General features: G+C 36.8%; 2 protein-coding genes across 3 annotated transcripts in view; one reads left to right on the top strand and one right to left on the bottom strand.

Annotated features, from left to right (window-relative positions):
- The window catches only part of LOC149531620 (Nuclear transport factor 2 (NTF2) family protein), a 105697-nt gene that overhangs the window by 12516 nt on the left and 69375 nt on the right, over nucleotides 1-23806 (top strand). The window lies entirely within an intron of this gene.
- Nucleotides 5362-9887, bottom strand: LOC149531621 (uncharacterized). 2 transcript variants are annotated; one of them, XM_089809223.1, is made up of 4 exons: nucleotides 6482-9887; nucleotides 6111-6343; nucleotides 5817-5969; nucleotides 5362-5678 (listed from the first exon to the last, which is right to left on the bottom strand). In XM_089809223.1, exons 1-4 carry the CDS (start codon nucleotides 6568-6570, stop codon nucleotides 5377-5379), a joined length of 777 nt encoding a protein of 258 aa, XP_089665349.1. In that variant the 5' UTR covers nucleotides 6571-9887; the 3' UTR covers nucleotides 5362-5376. The 2 variants fall into 2 exon arrangements, with proteins under 2 accessions (XP_089665349.1, XP_089665350.1); XM_089809224.1 differs by having other exon boundaries at nucleotides 6111-6327; nucleotides 6482-6584.

Genomic DNA, 23806 nt, shown 5'->3' with positions numbered 1-23806 from the left:
CTCCGGATGCATTTTTTATAACTACGAACTGCTTTTGTGGATCAGGTACCCTTAGAATAGGTGTTGTAGTCAATTTTTCTTTCAAAAACTCTAAGGCTGATTGACACTTTTCTGTCTAGATGAATTTCTTTCCCTTCCTTTGAAGCGAAGTGATCAGATAGGCTATCCTTGAAAATTTTCTGACAAACTTTCTATAGAACCCTACTAACCCCATAAAGCTTCTAACTTCAGATACATTCTTAGGTATGGGCCATTCCTTAATTTCTTTTATCTTTGCCGGATCTACCGCTATACCCTGAGCTGATATAATGTGCCCTAGATACTGAATTTCCTTTTGGTACAAAGCATACTTAGATATTCTTAGATAATTTCCCATATAGTTTGTGTTCTCTTAATCTTTGTAGAACTATCTCTAAATGCCTCTGATGTTCTTCTTCGTTCTTAGAATATATTAAGATGTCATCTATAAAGACCAATACAAACTTGTCCAAACAATCCTGAAATATGCTATTCATTAAATTCATGAAAGTTGCTGGGCATTGGTTAACCCGAAAGGCAACAATGTAAACTTAATGTCCATACCTAGTTCTGCATGCGATTTTATGTATATCCTCCTTTATTCGAAGTTGATGGTATCCTGACCTTAAGTCAATTTTTGAAATACTGTCGCACCCTTCATTTGATCAAAAAGATCATCTATCCTTGACAATGGGTACCGGTTCTTGATGGTAACTTTATTGAACATTCTGTAATCTATGCATAATCTCATGGTTCCATCCTTCTTCACAAACAACACTGGGGCTCCCCATGGTGAGACACTAGGGCGGATCAACTTCTTAACTAACATATCTTGAAGTTGGATTTGCAATTCCATTAATTCTATAGTTGTCATTCTATACGGTGCCCATGATATGGGTTCCACTCCTGGTATCAAGTCTATGGTGAAATCAAATGCTCAGGAAGGGGGTAGTCTAGGAAGTTCTTTAGGAAATATGTCTTGATAATTCTTTAAATAGGGATATTTTTCCTCAAAGGATTCCTTAAACTTTTCTCTGATTTCCCCATCTTCATAAAGGTAGTCATCTCCATAAGTGGTTTTTTTTGGTTCTGTCCTTAATCCTAATTGCAAAAATCTCACAGCCCTTTCTCCCATATCTTTTAAGTTGCATTGCAGAAATCTGTTTAGATCTAATTTCATGCTTAATCCCTGAAATGCTTGTTGGTCTACCTTGATCATCCACACAGTTTACAGTTTTGGCCAGACAATCTACTTTGGCCTTATGTTCACTGAGCCCATTGATTCCTATGATAATATCGTATGATCCAAGGGGTGCTACATATAAGTTCAGTTCCGTTGAAAAATTCGAGAAGTCAACATGAGCTTCAATCAAGCATTGCTCTACCTTAGCCCTTGACTAGTTCGCATATTCGACTGTCCATGGTTTTGCCATAAAACTAGATCTTTTTGAAAACCTACTTAGCAATCTAGGTGATATAAAACATTTAGATGCTCCAGTATCAATTAATATGGACATAGGGTTTTCGTAGATCTTACCCGAAGTTTCAATGGGGCCTATCTATTGTTCTGCCTGCCTATTATCCAGAGCTGCGTGAATCCTCTATTGAAAGACTTGTTGTTGTTGTGGTAAAGGTGGTCATTGTGGCTGGTTGATGTCAGGTTTACTGGGGCACCGGTTTACAAAATTATCGTCTCCACAGTTAAAACATCCTTCTAGTGGTCCTCTCTTTTCATTAGTCCTGTTGTTTTTATTTTTTATAATAATTTCTTTTGGCATCCTTAGTCCCATTGCCCTTTAACTCTAGTTTGCTATTTTTGTAGTCCTTATATTGCTTTTTTTGAGGCCTGAAATCAGCACCATCTGAATTCCAGGTTGTCTTCCTTTTGTTGTCTCGGATGGAGTCATCCTTTCTGATCTTGTGTTCTTGCCAAACAGCCTTCTCTAGGGCCTCTTCCATGGTTCGGGGAGCGAGAACATCAATAGCTCCTCCTATACTATTGTTCAATCCCACGATAAATTTCCTCACCTTCAAATTGGTGTCTTGTTGATAAGGTGGCATGTATTTTAGCAATCGAGTGAATCTCTTCTGGTACTTATGTACTGACATGTCTCCTTGTTTTAAGTTTTGGAAGTCTAAAAGCTTCTGATCATAACAGGTTTATGGCAGCCAATGTTTCCAGAATATGTTCACAAACTTTTCCCAAGTGATTTTAGTGGTTCTAATGTTCTGTTCAATCTTGGTATTTCCTAATCAGGTTGCAGCTTCTCCGATAAAATGATATATTCCCTAAACTGCCTTCGAAGTTTTAGAGAAATTCCTAATCTCAAAATATTGTTCCATCTCAGTTAACCATGCTTTTGCTTCCTTCTCGGACTCAGAATTGGAAAACTTAGGTGGTTTTATTTTCTTAATGTCTGCTGATAAATCAACCACTATCTCTTTCTTCTTTTGCTTCTCCGATTGCTCGGGAGAGGGAGTTTTGTTATGCTCAGAGACTTTTGTCTTCGCTCTAGGAGGTTGTGAGGTTTGAGTTTCCTAACGGTTTTGTCCTATCTGGGCTGCCATTTCATACATTCTTTTTTCCATGGTTTCTAGCTTTAGTTGTGTTTCTTGCAAGATCTAGAGTAGCAATTCATTAGAAGATTGAGGGTTCTCACATATTATGTCTTGATTTACAATGTTCTCATTGCTGTTCATTTTTATGTTTATGGTTCCCACTTGTTAATTTACAATTGTGTCAATTATGTGAAAAGAAGAGATCTTTTACAAAAAAGAAAAGTCTTACAAACACATAATTTCAAATAACTTAATTTAATTTATCATTTCGTTGCTTCACTTAAAGCAACCTTATTTACAAAATATCCTCTATTGAGGATGTTTACATCAACATAACATTTAATCTTTCTTTGCAACACTTAATTTTGGTTCAGCTTGGTACATATCCCGCACAATCCAGGATCTATGAAACTAGAAGAGAGGATTGCTCTACTGAACATTCCAGCTTCGAATTAGCTTGTTTCTATATGCTGCTTTGCTAGCCGGAGTCCACTTGATTCTTTCTTTCTTCATCTGCTGAATTGCCTGATTCAGAGTTTTATTATCTTGGGGTACAAAACTAATGAGATAGGGAAAGATGGGGTGTCGAGTCTTCTTGCGGGGTGTTTTACGTACTTGCATCCTATAATCAGTCCAGAATCTTTCAGGTTTCAAGAAGGTAGGGTGCCCTAGGTTCAGTGTCAAACCCAACGCTCTGATACCATATGTAACATATGAATTTTCCTAACCAATTTAAAACAGTATTTATCTATCAACTAATCCCATTCACATGACAATGATTTCCATTAACTAATTATAACTGGAAAGAAGTAACTGCTACCTAATCTAATCAGTGTAACGAGACTCGGACTCGGCTTGGACTCAGCAAGGGTAACTTGACTCATGACCCGGCTCTGACTCGTGACCTGGCTCAGCGGTGACTCGGCGGTGACTTGGCAAAGTGAAAAAACCTCGAAATTTTGAGATTTTTTAGGATTTAAAGAACATTCCATGCACCCATTATTGAATAAAGCATAAAGACACAATAACATCATTAAATAGAAGATAATTTGATCATAATGCACATGCCACATACTTAAAGTTAAAAACTTAAAACTTAAAAGTCAAACATCGATTACATATGTACAATACTACAAACTACAAAGTTACAAACTTACAAAGGTAAATTGCTAAAAGTAAATACTATATTACTAGTAATTAAAGTCAAACTAAGATAAATCCATGCAAACCATCAAAATGTATATGTATTATCATTTATGCATTATGAAATCCAACACATCAAGATTCAATAGTCATCATCAAATTCAAATGTTCCAAATGCTGATCATATATTAAGTTACTGTTAAACTGTTAAACAAAAAGTTAAAACAAGACTATAATTCTACAGCTATGGCTCCTAGTCGGAGTCCTCATCATCATCGTCATCCTCATCGTCATCCTCATCATCATCGTCATCCTCATCCTCATCCCCAACCTCAGCCTCAACCTCAGGCTCAGGCTCAGTATAATCTATAAAATGTCTCTTAGTAAGGCGTCTAAGGTAGGTCCTGGATGTCTCAGTAGCCATAGCATCAGCTCGTGAGGTGCCTCTAGGATCAACTGTACTCTCTGCCTCTGGCTCTGCCAATCTCTGTGAGCTGCCACTAGGAACAACTGGAGCTCTTTGGTCCTCTGCTACCATAGCCACAACCTCAGCCTGGCCCTGTCTATCTGCCTGGTCAATCCACTGTAGGTCCTCATCATCAAAGATAGGATCAGTAGCCTCAGTGATCCAATCAGACTCTGGATCAACCTCCTCTAGAGTAATCGGAGAGGTGTCACTATCCAAAATCTCCCTGATCCTAATGCACAGGTTGTAGTGCACAAAGACTAGACTATTCATTTTCTGCACAGACAACCTATTACGCCTCTTCGAGTGGATGTGCTCGAACATGCTCCAGTTGCGCTCACATTTAGAAGCACTACTTGGCTGGCTCAAAATGCGGATGGCGATTTGCTGAAGGTTTTTGGTTGAAGGCCCAAACATTTGCCACCATCTATCTGAATTTTGAAAAAAGGAAAACAAAAAAATATTAGTCTCATTTCAAAATTTGAGCTTTAAGTTTAAAGCTAGAAATTTATAAACTAGTTTGTATAAGGCTTAAGCTGCAATCTTTACCTGGCTGCAATTTTGTACGACCTTCTTTGCAAATTTGACTTGAAAAAATGGGCCCTGATGCATTATTATAGGCATCCATCTCAAGCAATATTTTTTGTGGGATTAGGAGACATCTTCGATACCACTGTGTATAGGCCACTAAGAACCTCCTCATCTGCCTTGAAATCATCAAGGAAACGGTATGCCGGATTGAGGTAATAGGCTGCTGCGTGGATGGGCTTATGAAGCTGATTTTGCCATCTCCTATCAATTATGTCCCAAATAGGGCCATAGTTTTTCTCAACTCCTACATATTTGGCCATAATAGTCTCCTTGACCCTATCCATGCCTTCATAAATGTAGCCCATAGAGGGCTTCTCGCCATCAACAACTCGTAGAAGGGCTACAAGGGGCTCGGTGATCTACAAAACAATTAAACAAAAAAACAATTTAGTGAATGATGAAACTTTGCAAAGTTGCACAATGAATATAAATCAAAAATATGTATGAGACAAATTAATTTATAAAATTTTAAGTCTTAAGCTTTTAAAATTTTAAATTACCTCCACAATCTTCGAACATGGCTCCCAAAAATCATCATCATCATAAATGCATTTTGTTGCGTCTATCCCTGCAAGGCTGCTCGCAAAGGAGGAGGAACTTCATTCTGGACCAACAAACATGCACCTCAACTCTAACCTTGAACTCAGCAAGGATTTTAGTGTGATAAAGTTAGAGGCAAATCTTGTGATACCAGGACAAGCCAACTCCTTTCCCTTCGTGTATTTCCTCATAGTGCTGAGGACCAAGGCATGATTATAGATGAACTTACAAAGATTTTTGGCCTTGGTAACACATGATTTCACCCATACAAGCTTGCCAATATCCTCTAACATGAGGTCGATGCAATGGGCTGCACATGGAGTCCAAAAGATTTTTGGGTGTCTCTCCATCAATAGTTTTCCTGCAGCAATTTTAAATTAGTTAGTAAACAATGAAAATTTTTGATGTATTAAAAAACTTTTAATTTTCAAAATTTAATGAAAAATTAAAACAAATTTTTTAGAAGTAGAACTTAGAAAGTTAGAAGTTCAAATTTTACCTGCAGCAACATAATTAGCTGCATTATCTGTCACCACTTGGACAACATTGTCTTCCCCCACCTCCCTTATGACCTCCTCAATAGTCTCACATAAGAATTTTGCATTTTTCACACATGAGGAAGCATCTATGGACCTCAAAAACATGGTGGATCCTGAAACTGAAAATTAAACAAAATAATTATCATTCAAAAATCAAGAATCAAGAATCAATACTCAATAAAACAAAATTTTCGTTATTCAATAATAGTATACATTAAATTTTAGACTTCAAGAAGTAGAGCATGATGAATTACCTCCGCTAGAAACAAGAAAATTTAGGAGGGTTCTGGACCTCCTATCTGTCCATCCATCTGTCATGATGGTACACCCCTTTTGGCTCCAAATCTTTTTGTGGTCCTCCAACTCAAGTTTCATCTCCTCAACCATATCTAGCAAGAGGGGGCCACTCAACTCATCTTCAGTGGGGGCTTTGAACCCCGCACCACAGATGGAAACTGCATCAATCATCCCCTGCCAATAGGGAGTCCTATTACATTTATAAAAACATTTTAATTAGCATATTTCAAATTTTCAACATCAAGTTAAAAGTATAAAATTGAATATAAATTTTAAAACTTAAAACGTAAAACAATCAAATATAAATGAAGTTGAAAACTTGAAGTACCTGGCTGCTATAAATGGAATGTCGTAGAAAAACCAAAACTTGCAAATTGCTCTTACTCCAGCTTCATGTATCTCCCTATTCCAGCCCATGCTCTCAAGTGAGGGTTGCGCATCAAGAGTGGTACGCGGTACAAAAAACTTGTCCAACTTACTAGATTTTCTGACTCTAGGACGAAGAAGAGCAGCACTACTAGAAGGGGCAGCAGCAATAGCATCACTAGAAGTGCAAGGAATAGATGTAGAAGAAGCACGAGCAACAGAAGCACTAGGACGATAGGGGGACGGGAAGAACCTTCTCCAACACAACCTACTGACTCAGAAACATTTGCAGATGAGCGTGGAAGGGAACTAGAACCAATCAAAGCTAACTCTTCTAATTTTTTTTTTTTTTAAATTCTATTTCTTGTTCATATTTTTCTAAGGCTACATAACAAAAACGTTGAGCCTCAACAGATGTAGCTCCACAAGGCTCAATATCATGACCACATAAGCCAGCAATATGGTATTTTAATCTATTTATCCCCCCACTATTAATGGTTTTGCAAAATAGGCATTTTGTTTGAGTTCTCTTTCTACCCGAAAATTCTATGGTGAACTTCCAACACTCATCTTTTTTGTTGCCTTTAGAGACCTTGGGTTTTTTACCTCCAGAAGGCATTATGACTTAATTAAGGAACAATGTAAAGGTTGCTGCAATAAGACATTTTAGACCAAATATTACCATTTCAGCATTGCATTTTATGAAGATCTAAAGTAAAAAAAAAACTCATAAACAAACAAAAAAAATTTATGCAAAAAACCCATAAGTATAGACAAAAAAATCATCAAAATCTAAACAATCAAGTCTTACCTCTTTCAAATGCTTTGGGAAGTGTTGAGAAGAGCTCCTATAAACTCCTTGATGATCTAAACGCAAGCTCCAATGTCACAAATGCAAGCTTTTCTCCTCCTTTCAGCTGGTTGCAAAACAAGAAACCTCTATTTCTTTTCTACCTCTCTCTCTCTTTCTTCTTTTCACTATAGACTGTTATGGGAGCCCTTTTAGGGTTATATGAGTGAGATATGTAAAAAAAAAAAAATTAAAAAAAATGCAAAAAATTATATTTTTATGGCCCGGTTTCTTGCCTGTCGCGGCCGAGTCAAGAAGGCCGGGTCATGCGAGCCACTCGGTGACTCGTGAGTCATGCGAGTCACGCCTCGTGACTCGTCGCTCGCGAGTCACGAGTCATTGTGACTCGGCGAGGTCAGCGCGGCTCGCTGACTCGCCTGACTCACGTGACTTGCAGCGAGTCACGTTACCCTGAATCTAATTGCATTTAACTTTAACAAATTTAAAAGAAGTAAATAAATGATTACTTTGATATCATTTAAATCAATCTAACATGTTCAACTGAAAAATAAACTAGCAACTACCATTTTAAACATCTAATATATTCATGCATATTTCTACTTTGGCCAAGGATTTCAAATTGGTTTACAAACCCAATCTCCACCTCTCAACTTGACAACAGGTTTCATCATTAGGACATGCATGAGCTATTATATGCATTTTTTTTCTCAGTTATTCGGTTCCAATCTTGATTTTGTTTGCAAGTTAGGTTTTACACCTCTCCACCAATCACTGGCCTTTCTGCTAGGTGAACTTCCTAGGTGTCAATATAATCTAATTCCATGCAAGGTAGCATGTTTAAGCTTTGCAACATTTGGATACCTTCCAATATACATGATTATCTTGGTTCAAAATAAAACTGATTCACTGGTGAGAACTTTGGGTATTATTGTTAATTGACAAAACCATAAATACTTCATATATCAATAGATGGTATAGTGGATTAGCTCTAGTATTTCAGTCTTAACCAACTGAGGAGATTAAATCATTTTAGATTGAGAAGAAGAATTAAAGGAAACACATGGAATATACATGAGAATAGATATTGATTTACTACTCAATCAAAATCTCAGTCTTCCGTACTTCAGATTATGATTAATCAATGTAAACAACAACATGACATTGGACTACTTTGTTAACGATTTTCGACTATATTCTCCATTCAATAATCGGCTCAGTAACATCTATAGCATCAAGGCTTCTTAATAACAATTTCGACTTCTACATGGCATTGATAGTTATTAGGTTGAATGTTAGTGAAATGCCGACTGAAAAATAAAAACAAGAAATGCATAACTTGAATTCCAACTCGGGTTTCTTTCTCCACCAATTGATATTCTTGATTCCTGCCGAGCATGGCCTTGATTCGGTTCTATTACTGTGGATTAAAAAGAAATCAGAAGAGCGATATCGGTTTTGCAGGGGCAGAATGGATTATCAAGAGGACGAGATTCTTAGGATTAAAAACGTAGCATATCTTGGGAGAAAGGAGGATATCGTAGAAATGAGGAGGTTGCTCCCAAACGAATTCAAAAATGGACTTTTAATGGTCAGCCGTGACCTTTAGGCTACCATCAGTTATCAAGAAGTTTTTCTTTTGATTCCTACATAAATTCAAATTTTTGAAAAGAAGAAACAAGGAGGGAAAAAGAATTAAAAGTTGAAGGGTTCAATCTTTATTTTATTATTATTATAAGTCCTTATGTACGTTTATATATGTGTATCGATGAGATGACATCAATAGATTATATAATTATAATTTATTGGTGCCACTTCATCTTTATATATATATTCGTATTTAAGAGTTTATGATAATGATTAAATAAGAAATTGTCAAAAATAAATCTTCCAAGGTATGATTTATATTTAATTTAAATTATTGAAGGTTTTTATTTTATTGTTTTTCCTAATAGCTCATGCGGTCCTATAATGCAATCTATGGTCAAGTCTTCGCATCCTTTCCAAGGTAGTCTTATGTTATACCTGTCAATCCTGACAACTGGACCAATCGACCATCCCCTTTCGATGATCCTGTTTAGCAATGCTTCCCCTCTCTTCAGTCTTCTTCCTGCAATCACCCAAGCAAAACATTCTCGCTAAGACATTAATTCAAAAATATATTGATCGTTAATTTTAATCAAATAATTGTCAATCATCTAATGATAGTTATAGGTTGCTTGATTATTTCCTCAACGTCTATATTAACTAACTCATTTTGCATGAACATGAAAGAAATAATTCATTATCAGTTGGTGCAACATATATAATTAACTAATTCGTTTTGCATGATTAGGAAAAGTAACAATCTGTTAATAGTTGATACAACGTATATAATTAACTTGTTTCACATTACTAGGAAAAAAAAAAATCTGTTAACAGTTGATACAACGTATATAATTAGCTAACTTGTTTCACATGAACATGAATAATTCGTTAAACCAACAGTTATGATCAAATAAAAAATTAGGGCAAAATTTGGGATATAACAATGGACACTAGCTCTGCCATTAATCACCATTCAACAATAGCTTCCATGTATCTACTTCTACTTATACTGAACATAAAATAAAATCCTAAATGAGGAATTGAAGAAACCATGCAATACTCCAAAGCAATAACAAGTAATCCACCATGAAGACCAACAATGAATCAACAATTACTTTGATAAAATCATGGCAACAATTTGAACAAGTCTCATCATCCTCAACTTCTAATCTTATTCTCCTCTCTAGTTAATGACTAGCTCTTTACAAATGAGAAGGCCTTGACCTTTTATAAGCCTTCAATTATAATGAATGGTCAAGATCAATTTAAGATTAATGACAAAGTTTTACCCATTACAAATCCTATTTATGGTTGTCACACCATCAACCAATTACATAAAGGCACCACTCTATGGGTCAATAAGAAAATTAAAATGCTTTTGAGAGCCAATGAGAAAATTGTGCACTTGGCATAATATGATTGAAGTGCTTGAACATGTACAATTGGAAATTTCTGATTGGTAGAAGACAAGTGGGTGCCACCTCAACATACTTATCTTGTAGACTTGATTAATTCCTTTCTTTAAAAAATATCTCTTGATACTCAACATTAGCAAGCCTTTTGTTGTGATGGCATATTCCCAAATTTTCTTCATCTTTTGTTCTTGGAAATTTTCTTCATCTTTTGTTCTTGGAAATTTTCTTGTTGTCATGATTTGAACTTGATTGTACTTGCAAACTTGTATCTTGAACTTATTGAAGTGGTGAAGTCTTTCGTGCTGCTGGGTCCTTCAAAATGAATTTGGATTTGTAGAGGAGATTCAAGTTGATAAATTTTTTTTCTAATTTTTCTTTCTCCTCCTTTGTTTTCTTAAACTCCATGTTGATCTTGATTTTCGAATTTGCACTTTGGTAATCTAATTTCAAACCTTCTTCTCATTTGATGTCCTTGAGCCTGATATCATAGGCTCTATTTGCTCTTCAAGCTTTTCCTCTTTTTGAAGATTACGTTTCAAAACGAAAGAGAAAAAATATCAAGCTCATGAAATGAAGGAAATCTGAAAGATTTCATGAAATAAAACTTTATCAACATCAAAATGAGGAGGCAAAATGCAATTGATCGATGGTATTTCTCAATTTGAAGACCAAACTGTTTTTTCTTCTTGCATATCCCAAGTTTTGATTTTGACAAAATGGCTTAATCTTGTAACTTGAAATGAAATTTTGTGAAATCTAGGCTTTAGAGAAGCTTTGCGACATAACAACATGCCCATATTTTTCCTTCTTACCACCTTTAATCTCTGATTTTTGGGTAATAAAATCTTCCTTAATGCTCAAAATTTCTTCCTTTTGGAATTTCAAGTTGTTAAAGTTTTAGTCAATTCAGATGTATTTGTCTTTTATATTTGTGTGTTGATCTTATATGAGATATTAAGTTTATTGTAATATATATATATATATATATATATATATATATATAACTCTGATTAATGTTTATTATTATATTAATTATCCAATTATCGAATAGACATGTCCCATGAGGGGACATCTCTATTCATTATCTATTCTTAATATAAAAATCTAAGAGGTTGTTGCATTTGGAAACACATACTGAATGTAGTGGCATTGTTAGTACATTTGTAGTGACCCCAAGAATTTAATATGGTATCAGAGCCAGGTTCTCCTATGTGTAAAGATTACAGTTATGCTGGAGATGAATTTGTAGAGAGATATTTTGAGCAGTGGACATATTGGAGAAGATCATTGCCAAAAGAGTTACACATTAAATATCTTATATTACTGCTAGAATTTATAGATGGAGATTTAAATTTTTTTAAAGTGCTGCGCAAGATATGATTGTTGGACAAGTTAGTGCTGTCAATTTGATGTCGCTCAAGAGCTTGAATATCTTCCATTGTCACCAGCAAAGTAAATGCTTCTCTTCTACAGTAATTTACTAAAGGTGGTTGTTAATGTTTCAATGTCGAGCTTAGGATGTTTGTAGATTGCTTTGGGAGAGAGCACAATGTTTGTATGTCTATGAGAATATCTTCTCTTCCCTATGTTGCTTGACTCTCTGTTTAGGCTACGGCTCAATGCCTTTGTTAGCAATGTTTGTTTGGACCTGAAAACCTTACTCGAGGAGATGTGCAGACTCATGAGGAATGATTAGAAGTCTAATTGATACAAAGAGATGTGCAGACTTATGGGGAGTGATTAGAAGTCTAATTGATACGAAGACCATTGTTAGTTGGAGAATGATGGAAAGACATGATTAATTGTTGATCCATATTGAGTTACAGTAATCGAAATATTCCATTTCATGAAAGACGGAAATCAATACAATTGAGAAGTATCATCAGTGAATCAAAATCAAGTATCTTACAATGTAAGGAGCATAAGTATCATCATAGAAGTAGTATATGGACTTGCATGCAATATAATTAACGAACAAAAATAAATGAAGAGTCAACATGATTGGCCAGTCAAAGACTTTCATGGATTGAATAGACTTTCATCGAGGAACACAAAGGGATGCACTGCTTCATTATTATAAATCGTCGCCAATCAAGAGGCCATATGTATTCACATAGGTCATAACCACTAGCCGCCTTGGATATAAGAAACAAAGATGTCAAGTCATCCTCACATACTTGTTCAGAATAAGATCACATAAGAATATTAATGACCAAATTAACAATATAACACAACGAATTTTCATCTCAAAGGAAGGTCAATATAATTAGACTCTAAGTTGGAGATGATGACCTTATTCTAGAATTGTACAAAGACTATCTATGATGGACAAGAAAATGACTCCTCTGCAATGGATACGTAATGGGTATCAATTTGTGGGTGCTGGCATAGTGGGGACTCAATCCCTGATCGTCTGCAAACACAATGCATTCTTCACAAGTGCCAAGGGGAGATATGTTAGAGTTTGAGAAAATCTATGGCTAGGGGCTTATTTGATATTGATTCTCAAACATCATGCCATGCTTGAAGAGCATAGGAGATCAATTAAATCAATCACAAATGATATATTGTAAAAAGAAAAACTCTGCCAAAGGAAAGGGATGTCAAAAGGTGAAATCTTGATCATTTAATGATTCTACCTTTGATTTCATTGACTGAACCTTGATTGGAGCCACAGGTAACACTGATCCATAAACTGTGCTTACTGATAATGTGCGGTTTGGGGAAGCCTTTGGACATCGAACCATGCATAATCATACAACACTCTCCATCCAAGATTGAGGGGCAAACATATAAAATAAAGAAGTTATTGGAGGCACGCAAAACAAGGGTTTTCGAGAAGTGAAAGGAGGAATGAAAGCAATCCCTTTACTATTTAAGATCCTCGTAGAAATAAAACTTAAGCAACTCGTTGACGCTCTCTCTTCCTCTCGTATGGGTCGGGTATCTCTATTGTAATGGCCCTGTTTTTGGCCAGTTTGTGCAGTTGATAGAGTTAGCTCATCATAGCAACCCTCATGAGCTGATCGGGAGTTATGGGGGTCTCAATTGTGGACTTACTATTTTTAGTAAGTTTATTTTTGGCAGTTTCTATTTTTGGGCGATACAATGGGTAGTTGATTGTCACCTATAGTTAATCAGGTTAATAATTGTATGAGTTCTTGTTTATTTATTAATCATTGAGTTGCATTATTATAATAATGTTTATATTATTATAATAATGACTTTAAGAGATATTTCTGAAAAGCAAATTGGAAAGTTTTTAGTGTTGAGTTCTTTTGGGAAGCTTCCACAATTTCTGAAGTGGAGTTTTAAGAAAACTTTGACCAACGAAAGCTTATAAATGAGAGCTCTTTTCTTTGGGAAAAACACGCTTGAAAATATATTTTCTTTTTGTGCCTTTGTGGCTTTTCTTGATTTTTGACTTGTGAGCCCTTGCTGAAGTATAAGGGTCTCGTCTGAGAAGTTCTTGGCAATTGTGTTGCAGCATACAATTGGCCAACATTCTCCTACTATATGCCTGTAGCTAAGGAGAATTATCTTGATTAATATATTTATATGCTCATATTGACTGCCTAAGGGTTTGAAGAAATTCTGAGTTCTTTCATTGATAATTGTGCTGAGGTAAACAATTATCAAATTCTCCTACTGTGTTCACTGTGGCTAAGGAGACAAACATCTTGGAGGTTTATTTGGCAATTGAGGAGAGATCGATTTGGTTATAGTGACAGCTGGAAGTGTCATTCTAGAAATACATGTGGTACTGAATTTCAGATTTAATGCCGAATAATCATTGTAAGTGGACTCGGTCATTAATTACAGCTAGCAAAGTGCAGATTATACATCTTGCAAATAACGTGAGTGATCCTGTGCAACGTAATTGACATCAGACTTTAATTACTCCTCGTGCAGTTTCTATTGGGGTTGGATTCATCTAATTAAGCATTGGACGTTGGGGTCTCTAGTTGCATTAGGAGTTAGAGGTAGCAGCCACTGAATATTGGAGCCACGTTGGATACATTCTGGACATTCCTTGCTGATTGGCGCCACCTGCAATTACATACAGCAATCAGGTTCTTTAAAGCATTGTAATTTGAATAAAAGTTTGCTCAGAAAAACTTAACTTTTCTTGACAATAAAATCCAATATAAATCTGGAGTTGTTTTTTATGATCATAGTGTTCTCCTTTGTGTTATCATATACTCTGAAATATAGTTTTAAAGAAATAAAACAAAGAAAAAGAGGAATTTGTTCATTAACTGATTAAGACTTGCAGAGGTAAACCAAGGGTTTATACATCTATTCGCAAGAGCTTATCTCAAAGAGATAGAGATAGAAGAAGAAAGAAGGGTGATTTTGCTTCATATTGATAGTAGCCATGATGCCTATGGGAGGGACATTGCATATGCTGTGAAGGATGTGAAGGACCCACCATGATGACTCCAACAAGGCAATTAAGGGAGGGACATCCATATGAATAAATGGAGAGAGACGAAGTGTAAGGGGTCTACCTTGAACAATGCCAAGATCAACGTAGTGATATGGAACGACATTTTATTGGTGACATGGTACAAAGAATACTGAAAAATAACTATATAATTGCCCCACAGAGATCTATGATGGAGTAGAAAAATCATTATATAATAAATAAAGACTGTAGAGGGTATAAAACCTTCGATCAAGAATAGAGATCGAATAACAGGAAATGTAAAAGGTGGCTCGGTGAAACATGAAAAGAATCAACAAAGATTATAAAGCCAAATTCCCACATAACACTTCTATTGTATAAAGTTTGGTCTTCGTAATGGTCAAAGTGAGATGTGGGACCCACCAACAATGAGTAACATGAGAGGTTTAAAGGGAAGGAAGTAATGGCATCAAAGAGACCTATAATGAATGTCCATGTGACATGATCCACTATGGAAGGTGAAGTTAAGAAGGCACGATCAACTATTGTGTATTCTGTTTGAATGAGGACTAAGGTATGCTGATATTTATGAATTAAAATATAAATAGTTATTGAAAAGAGATTCATTTTTATTTAAATAGGAATTTGATAATCACAGTTAGTTATTTGATTAAGAAAATAATATGTTGAAGTTGGAATAAATGCTTATATGTTCAAAATATAGACATTTATCTATATTATTAGAATGATCTCATCAAGACAACTATAGCGGGACTTAATGAGCAAATTATGTGTGTGTGTGTGTGTGTGCAGAAGACTGAATATATGTACATATATTCAATATATATATATATATATATATATATATATATATATAATCTATATTTTAGTGAAATGGTTTTAATTATTATACAAAATTATTCTTGAGCATTATGTTAAGTCTCTTTTATTTTTGTAACTCATTATATACTATAAGAGCTATATGCCTTGATCTTTTCCTCTGAGAATGCTCTTACAGGAAAAAGAGGGAGATTGAGATTCAAAGAGAGCCTAGCATGTTATTAGAGGCAACCTTGAAAGAGAGGGAAAAGATTGAGGATGTTATTTGGTTAACCTTTAGTAATCTTGGTCTTATTGATTAAGAGGGAGTAAACCATGTTGAGATGGATTCTCCAGTGATCGGTAAATTGGAGTAGTCAAGAGTATTGTAATTCATGTATATATCTTGTGATTGTGATTTAATAGGCCTACCCCTTGTGTACATCATAAGGAATTAACGACTTCCAAATGATGTCACTTGTCTTTGTAGAAGTTACTGTAAGGTGATGATCTCACAATAACTTGTATTATGTGACATCACACCTTAGGTGAGTACTTGGTGAATATTGAATGTCGATATTCTGGGAGACCAATACTCTTGATATCAGATGTGATATCAAAATCCTATTTGAGTATTTGGTAAATATCATATGTTGATATTCTGGAAGACCAATACTCATGATATCAAATGTGATATCAAAATGATGGATATCTTCTGATCAAAGAGATCCCTAAAACTTGTCATTCCTAATATTACCAATGGCGTAATATATGTCTTGTGTTTAGCCTTCCCAGCTGAGAGGGAATGTTGATGTGTGGTAGCTTTTGTTGACTAAATTCTATGTTATACATTTTGAGTAAGTGTTGTACTTAAATCATGAGAATATTCATCTTGTGAGACTTACAACTGAGTGCCTAGATGTCATTAAATTAATTGTCTTTGAGTTGTCTATATAGATGCATATTGGGTATGAGGTAGGTATGGATTTTGTGAGTCTAACAACTAAGAGCTTAGATGTCATCATGTTGATTATCTTTGGGTTGTTTGTATAAATGCATACTAGGTATTTTAATAACTAAGAGCTTAGATGACAATTGTTGATCATCTTTGGGTTATTCAAAATATTCAGATCGTCCTTTACCTTTGATTATCAAAATGTATTTATCCTTCTTGACTAACAGGGAGTGTTAAAGTTTTAGTCAATTCGGATGTATTTGTCTTTCATATTTGTTTGTTGATCTTATATGAGATATTAAGTTTATTGTAATATATATATATATATATATATATATATATATATATATATATATATATATATATATATATATATATATATATATATATATATAAAACTCTGATTAATGTTTATTATTATATTAACTATCCGATTATCGAACAGACATGTCCCATGAGGGGACATGTCTATTCATTATCTGTTCTTAATATATAAATCTAAGAGGTTGTTGCATTTGGAAACACATACCTAATATAGTGTCAGTGTTAGTACATTTGTAGTGACCCTAGGAATTTAATACGAGTGGTTGGCCAAGATGAGGCTATTGTTTTTGTAAGATAATTTATCCCCTCTTCCGATTAGTTTACTGTCTTGGATGATGTAGTTTGCTACCAATCGGGAAGAAAAATCGCTGCTGGCTAAGGGAGGAATTTTCTGCCTTTAGAGCAGAGGGGAATTAGTTTTATTTGATGTTGAAATGAATTAACATTACCCCTCTTATATAGGCAAAGAGTAACTTGAAAAGACATGTCCTTGAGAAGGCTGACTTGTTCTTAATTAAAACTTCTTAATTTATTTCCTCGACTTCTCCATATGCAAGCCAGCATAGTAAAGGAGGGAAGCGGGCAATTGTATGTTTAGCTGGTCATTTCACACCTTTATCTTTTCGCATCACCACTCTCCATTTCTAGGAAAACTTTAGATGGCATAGTGGATAATTAATCCGAAGGGAATGGCAGAAATTTTCTTTGATTTCCTTTAAACTCTGATCTTGTATCGTGTCAACATTTTATTTACTCCATCGCATTCTTTCATTCATTCATACTTGGAGACTAAAGGTAATTTTTAGAACTAGTAATGCAAGGCGGGATTCATTGATGTCTACGGATTTTGAATCCCTGGGGGATGGCAAAATCTGCTATCTTGCAATTTTCTTTTTCGCTTATTGTCGTTGCTCCAATACTGATTTTCACTCTCAGTTATGTCAACAAAAAATCAATATTTCGATGTTTTCAGTCTCTACTCTGCTCTTCATTATGTGAATTGGAGAGCTTAAATGTTTTTCAACCATTATGTAGACAAAGCAGAAATGAAGGGTATGAGGGTGGTGGAATCTACCACCCTCAAAGATTAGCCTTTTTTCCAACTTAGCTTCACTCTTTTTCCTTCTAATTTCTCCATTTCCACTTTTCAGTCCTATTTCATCCTTATTACATTTATCTTTCACCATGCTCTCAAATTTTGTCTTGAATTGCCCTCACCAAAGTGGTAGGAATTCTACCCCTTTGAGGTTTTTCTTCACATTCACAACTTCAACTTTGCCGAGTGTGTTTTCTAATGGAGCATTTCACCTCCAAAGAAACACACTTTTCCATCAAGCTCAACAAAGGAGTGTCTTTGCACTTCGGTTTTACATCGCAAGCTACTTGATTTGAAAATAATGACTTGGCTTGATTTCAAGCACACTACATTCTCCCCCACTCAAATTAGGTGACAACCAGTCGTTGGTGCACCCTTGCTCCCTAGGTTGCACGAAAGACCTTCGTGTTCAACTTCTACCGATCAGAATTCCTCCCAGTGAGAAATTCCATAACCTTCTCCTTGTCACGCCATAAGATTTCTGATTTCTCCCATATCAAATGTTCCTGATATGCATCTTCCCAAATCACCAAAAATTCTCTTACCACCTTGCTAATCCCACGCACCCTTGTGCCAACGACTTCTTTAACTCAACAAGAGGGGTTATCCAACACATTTGTTGGGCCACACTCTAGAATGTTCCGAGCAAGGTCATCAAGATCCTCTTCATGAGGCCGTAACTGCGAAATGTGGAAGATGGGATGAACTTTCAAATGCAGTGCTAGATTCAACTTATATTGCACTTTTTCAACCTTGGTGATCACCTCAAGCGACCCGTCCCTACGACGTACCAAGGATGAGATGATGCTTCGAGGTGCCTTGAACTAGTCTAGATTCATTCTCAATAAAACCTTATCACCAATGTTGAACTCTAGCTCTCGCCTCCTACGATTAGCAAACTTCTTCATTAGGTCACTGGCCAATGTAAGATGATACCTTGCTGCATCCACCTGATCGTTCCACCTTTTTGCCACATTCACTGCATTTGTATCACTATCTTGATACCCACTAAGAAAAGTGTGTGGAGATAAGGGTTGTTGACTAGTTGCGAATTCAAAGGGTGAGTACTGACTAGAACCGCTTTTCTGAAGATTGTAACTAAACTAGGCAATTTCCAACAACTCCGACCAGTTCTTTTGGTCTCCATTCACAAAATGCCTAAAATAATCCTCTAGCGGAGCATTAATCCATTTGGTCTATCCATCCATTTGAGGATGGTAACTCGTGCTCATAAGCAGTTGAGTTCCAACCAGTTTGAATAACTCCGTCCAAAACTTAGATGTAAACCTAGGATCTCTAGCACTTATCATGGTAAGAGGAACTCTCTATAATTTCACCACAGTGCTGAAAAAGAGTTGAGCCGCTATCTCGACAGTACAGGGATAAGGTTCCATACTTAATGAATCGATCCACCACGGCCATGATACTGTCAACTCCTTCAACAAGCGATAACTGGGTAATGAAGTCAAGGGATATGCTTGCCTAAGGTCGAATGGGAACTGGCAATGGTTGCAACAAACCTCCAGGTAAATGGGACATTGGTTTATCTTGTTGACAAACATGAGAAGTCTTCACATACTGCTCAACCTCATTACTCATCTTCGGCAAAAAGAATCCTCGTTCTAGCAAAGCAAGTGTCCTATGCTGCCCTGGGTGCCCAACCCAGGGGGAATCATGACACTCATGCATCAACTCTCTCCTTAACTCCTTCCATTTAGGAATGTATACTTTGTTTCCTACAAAATATAAAATGTCACCGACTAAATTAAACCTCCTAGTCCGCCCAACTCGGACTTGGAGCACAATTCGATGAGCTTGGGTGTCTGCATCAAGGCCCTCCTTGATCCTTCCTACCATTTCTTCATTTAACTCAACTCAACTTGTAAACTGTTTCTCTTCCACCTCACCTACGATACCCAACTAAGCCTTTCGGCTAAGTGTATCCGCAACTACGTTGTGTCGGCCAGGGTTATAGACGAGCTTAAAGTCGAATTCGGCCATGAGCTCTTTCCAATGGGTCTACTTCAGTGTCAGCTTCGCTTGAGTTTTGAAGTAAGTAGAGCTCATGTTGTCGGTTCTAACAATAAAGGGCACACTGAGCAAGTGATGACGCCAAGTTCATTTCCTTCTTGTGCGTAGGTTAGTTCCTTTCTTTGTCATTCAGTTTTCTCGATTCAAATGCCACCAGGTGACTGTTCTGCATTAGGATACCACCAATAGCAAAATTCAATGAATCAGTCTACACTTCGAAAGGCTCACCATATCTTGGCAATGATAAAACTAGCTCTTGAGTTAATCTCTCCTTGAGCATTTCAAATGACTCTTGCTACTTTTGGCTCTAGTGCCATCCTCTATCCTTATTGAGCAAATTAGTAATAGAAGTAGCAAGCTTAGAATACCCAAATACAAATCACCTATAATAATTGGCTATCCCCAAGAACTACCGCACCTCATGCACATTCCTTAGTGGCTCCCAATCCAAAATGGCTTGCAATTTCTCAAGTTCCGGTCGAATCATGTTGTCCCCAACGACGTGACCCAAGAAGTTCACCTCTTGTTGCGCAAAACAATGCTTCTCCTTCTTGGCGTATAACCAGTTGTCTCTTAAATTTGCAAACACCCTTGCTAGGTACTCATGATTCTCTTACAACGATCTACAATACACTAGAATGTCGTCCAACTATACTACTATGCAACTATCTAAGAGTTGTCTAAATATATCATTCATGAGCATACTAAAAGTAGCAGGGGCATTGGTTAGCCCAAACGACATAACCAAAAACTCAAAGCTTCCATACTTGGTGGTAATCGTCATCTTCTCCTTGTTGCTCGAAGAGATGCAAATTATAGTAGCCTTGGTGGGATCAAGCTTCGTGAAATACCTCGCCTTAACCAAATGGTCAAAGCTGTCTGCAATCAGCGGCAATGGGTACTTGTTCTTTACAGTAAGCTTATTAAGAGCCCGATAGTCAACACATAAGCGAAGCATCCCATCCTTCTTTTGAAATAGCATGGGCGATGCATATGGAGACCGTGAAAGTCAAAGGTACCCAACTTCCACAAGTTCACTTAGCTGTGTCTTCAACTTAACCATCTTTGGCCCAGAAAGACAGTAAGGAGCCCGAGTTGGTGGCCTTGCTCCCGCCACAAGTTCTATCGCATGATCAACATGCCTTCTTGGTGGAAGACCAATTGGAAGACTATCCGACATCACATTAGAAAATTCGGAGATGACATCCTTAACAACATCAGGATCAGTTAAATTTGAAGAGTTATCTTCATCCCAACCTCTAACGATTGCTGCCAAGAACAACTCCTCACTTCTCTTTCATGCTACCTTCTTTAACCCTAGTGCACTTAACCGCTTGCTCAAATCTTGCGTTGATACTGTAGAAACCATATAGGGTTGGGCCAAATCCAATACCATAATGCATCCAAGATGGGGGGAAATTACAGCGTTAGCTCGACGCATGAACTCCTGCCCCAATATGAGATCATATTTGGATATCTTTATGGCAACAAGATTTACCATCCCTTGCCAAGTTCCTACTCGTATGACGACATTTCTAGCATCACCCTCAATCTCCCTAGCCGAGCTACTAACAGCTTTGAAACATGTTTCAGATGGGTCGATTTGCAAACCCAAACTTCTAGCCCTATCTACCACCATATAGTTGTGAGATACACTTGAATCTATCATGGCGAGAACCTTCTTGTTTGTAAAGAACGCTTCCACATTGCATAAGTCATGCTGGTCTTTCTTGGTCGATTGGCTAGTAGGAGTCTCTTTGAGTACATTGAGCAACTGTAACACCCTCGGTTTTTGCACTTTCTCTTCGGCTAAAACGACCGCTACTCTTGCTCATTTAGGGCACTCCCTTGCCTAGTAGTCAGGTTGATTGCAAATAAAGCAAGCCTTCCCATTTCCTTCCTTGCTCTTGTTAGCTGCGATCTACTTCTTGCCCATCTGCTTTGAACCGCTCGATGTAGACTTTTGCTTCAGCTTGGCATCATTGTTCTTCTTGTAAGGTGATCCATTTTGCCTGTCTCTTCGAGACCTGAAGTTCTTTCTAGCCCCACGATCCAATCTAGGACTGCCAAATCTCTTGGTTGCATCTCCTTTGTAGTCGAGAAGTCGATCTACTACTGCTATAGCATCCGCTAAGGTTTCCACCCTTTGTCATCGCAGCTTGTCTGATGCCCAAGGTTGCAAGTTTTTCATAAACAAGTAAAGCTTCTCAAAGTCATTAAGCTTGGAACACTCAAGGTCAAGAACCTGGAATGCTCTAACATAGTCGTGAACCTTGCTCGTGTGTTTCAACTCATCAAACCTTTCTCTAATTACCTAATCACAATTCCCCGATTTGAACTGTTCTTGGAGAGAAGCTTTTAGATCTTGCCAATTGTCAATTTTCGGAGTCGGTTTGTCTGCTCACAGATCACCAAGGTGTGTTTGCCACCAAAGCTTGGTGTTGCTCGTGAAGCATGTCGTGACTTGCTTCACCTAAGCATCGTCTACCATGCCCGTGGTGCCTGAGAGAAACTCTTCGATGTCCCAAAGGAAATCGCCGAGCGACTTGTCATCTCGATCGCCGTTGTACTTAGTAGTTAAGCTTGTTGGCTTGGCAGTGTTGGTATTTCCTTGCAACAACAAACTGTGCAAAGAGTGGCCATCCAGCATATATTGCATCTCTTCTTTAAAACCTTCCATGGCGTCCTCAAAGCCTTTGGTCTTTTCAGTAAGCTCAAGATTGGAGGCCTCAACAGAGATGAGACATTCCTCAAATTCACCTACCTCGAAAACTCGAAGGCACGAGTCATGAACCAAGAGCCAATCCTTAGTCTTGGGTTGACTAGGATTACCAACAAGACCAGGTTGTGGTTGAGTTCCGTCATGATGAGCATTATCTCTGTGTTCCGATTCTGCCATGGCACCAAAATGCCAACTTTCTTGGCCGTCAAAACCAAGGCATCTAGCCAAACACCACCCAAGCTATCTTCCAACTCCTTGGATACCAACTTTCAAGATCAACCACTACTTTCAAGATTAACAGCTCTAGTACCAACTATTACAGGGTCAGAGTTTTCTAACGTGCGGTACTACCTTTGCAACTATCCTAGACATTCAAAATCGTCCTTAGCCCCAATACAAACTACTCTTAACCAATGGTATGTAGAAGATAATCAACCGAGATTTAACAATTCATACATTACACAAGTAAAACTAGTAATAACGAGCATTCAAGCTATAAGATAAAGACAACTCAAATAGGGAAACTCAGATTTATTATTCATAAACACCGCAATCGTTTACAATATACCATCTGACTTCACAAGTCGGCTAACACCGAAAGTGCTTGTGATCTTTGTTACTAAATTTTTGCACACTTTTAAAATTTTAGTGTGAAGGGAAAATGCATGTGTTATTCATTGTGTGCCAAGAGATATAAATGTCCTTGTATTTTTTATTTTAAAAAATACAATTGATATTTAAAAAAGTATGAAATGAATATAAAAATGTTGGAAATGAAAATCTCACACAAGTCGTGAGTTTGACTACTGCTTCTATACATATTGAAAATAAGAAAAAACATAGCACAAGGAAGTAGAGTCAGAGGTAACCAGTCATTGCCTTTTAGCCTTTGACTGGTTATGTGATCTATGTTGTCGGTAAAATGTATAGTGTAGCGGATGGGTAGAGTAGTATCCGAACGGGTGCGTGACGCTTGAGTCACCCCTTTGGAAAGGTATATGTACACGTCTGAGATGAACTTTGGAATCATGAGTTATAATTGATAGATCATTGATCATTGTAGTCATTGTAATCGGATTGTAATCTGCAAGTGCATACATGAATAAAGTACCTGTTCTGAAT

This window comes from Cupressus sempervirens, chromosome 11 (genome assembly GCF_028749045.1).
Source record: "Cupressus sempervirens isolate cs-2001-9-10 chromosome 11, ASM2874904v1, whole genome shotgun sequence".
Taxonomy (NCBI): domain Eukaryota; kingdom Viridiplantae; phylum Streptophyta; class Pinopsida; order Cupressales; family Cupressaceae; genus Cupressus; species Cupressus sempervirens.
Note: the sequence above shows the minus strand (reverse complement) of the source record. Positions and strands in the feature narration are given on the sequence as shown.

Coding starts and splice junctions, on each gene's coding strand:
- LOC149531621 (XM_089809223.1), bottom strand. CDS start 6,570: ATGGGCTGGAATAGGGAGATACATGAAGCTGGAGTAAGAGCAATTTGC. Junction 6,344..6,481: donor ATTCCATTTATAGCAGCCAG/GTACTTCAAGTT, acceptor TAAATGTAATAG/GACTCCCTATTGGCAGGGGA. Junction 5,679..5,816: donor AGCTAATTATGTTGCTGCAG/GTAAAATTTGAA, acceptor AAATTGCTGCAG/GAAAACTATTGATGGAGAGA.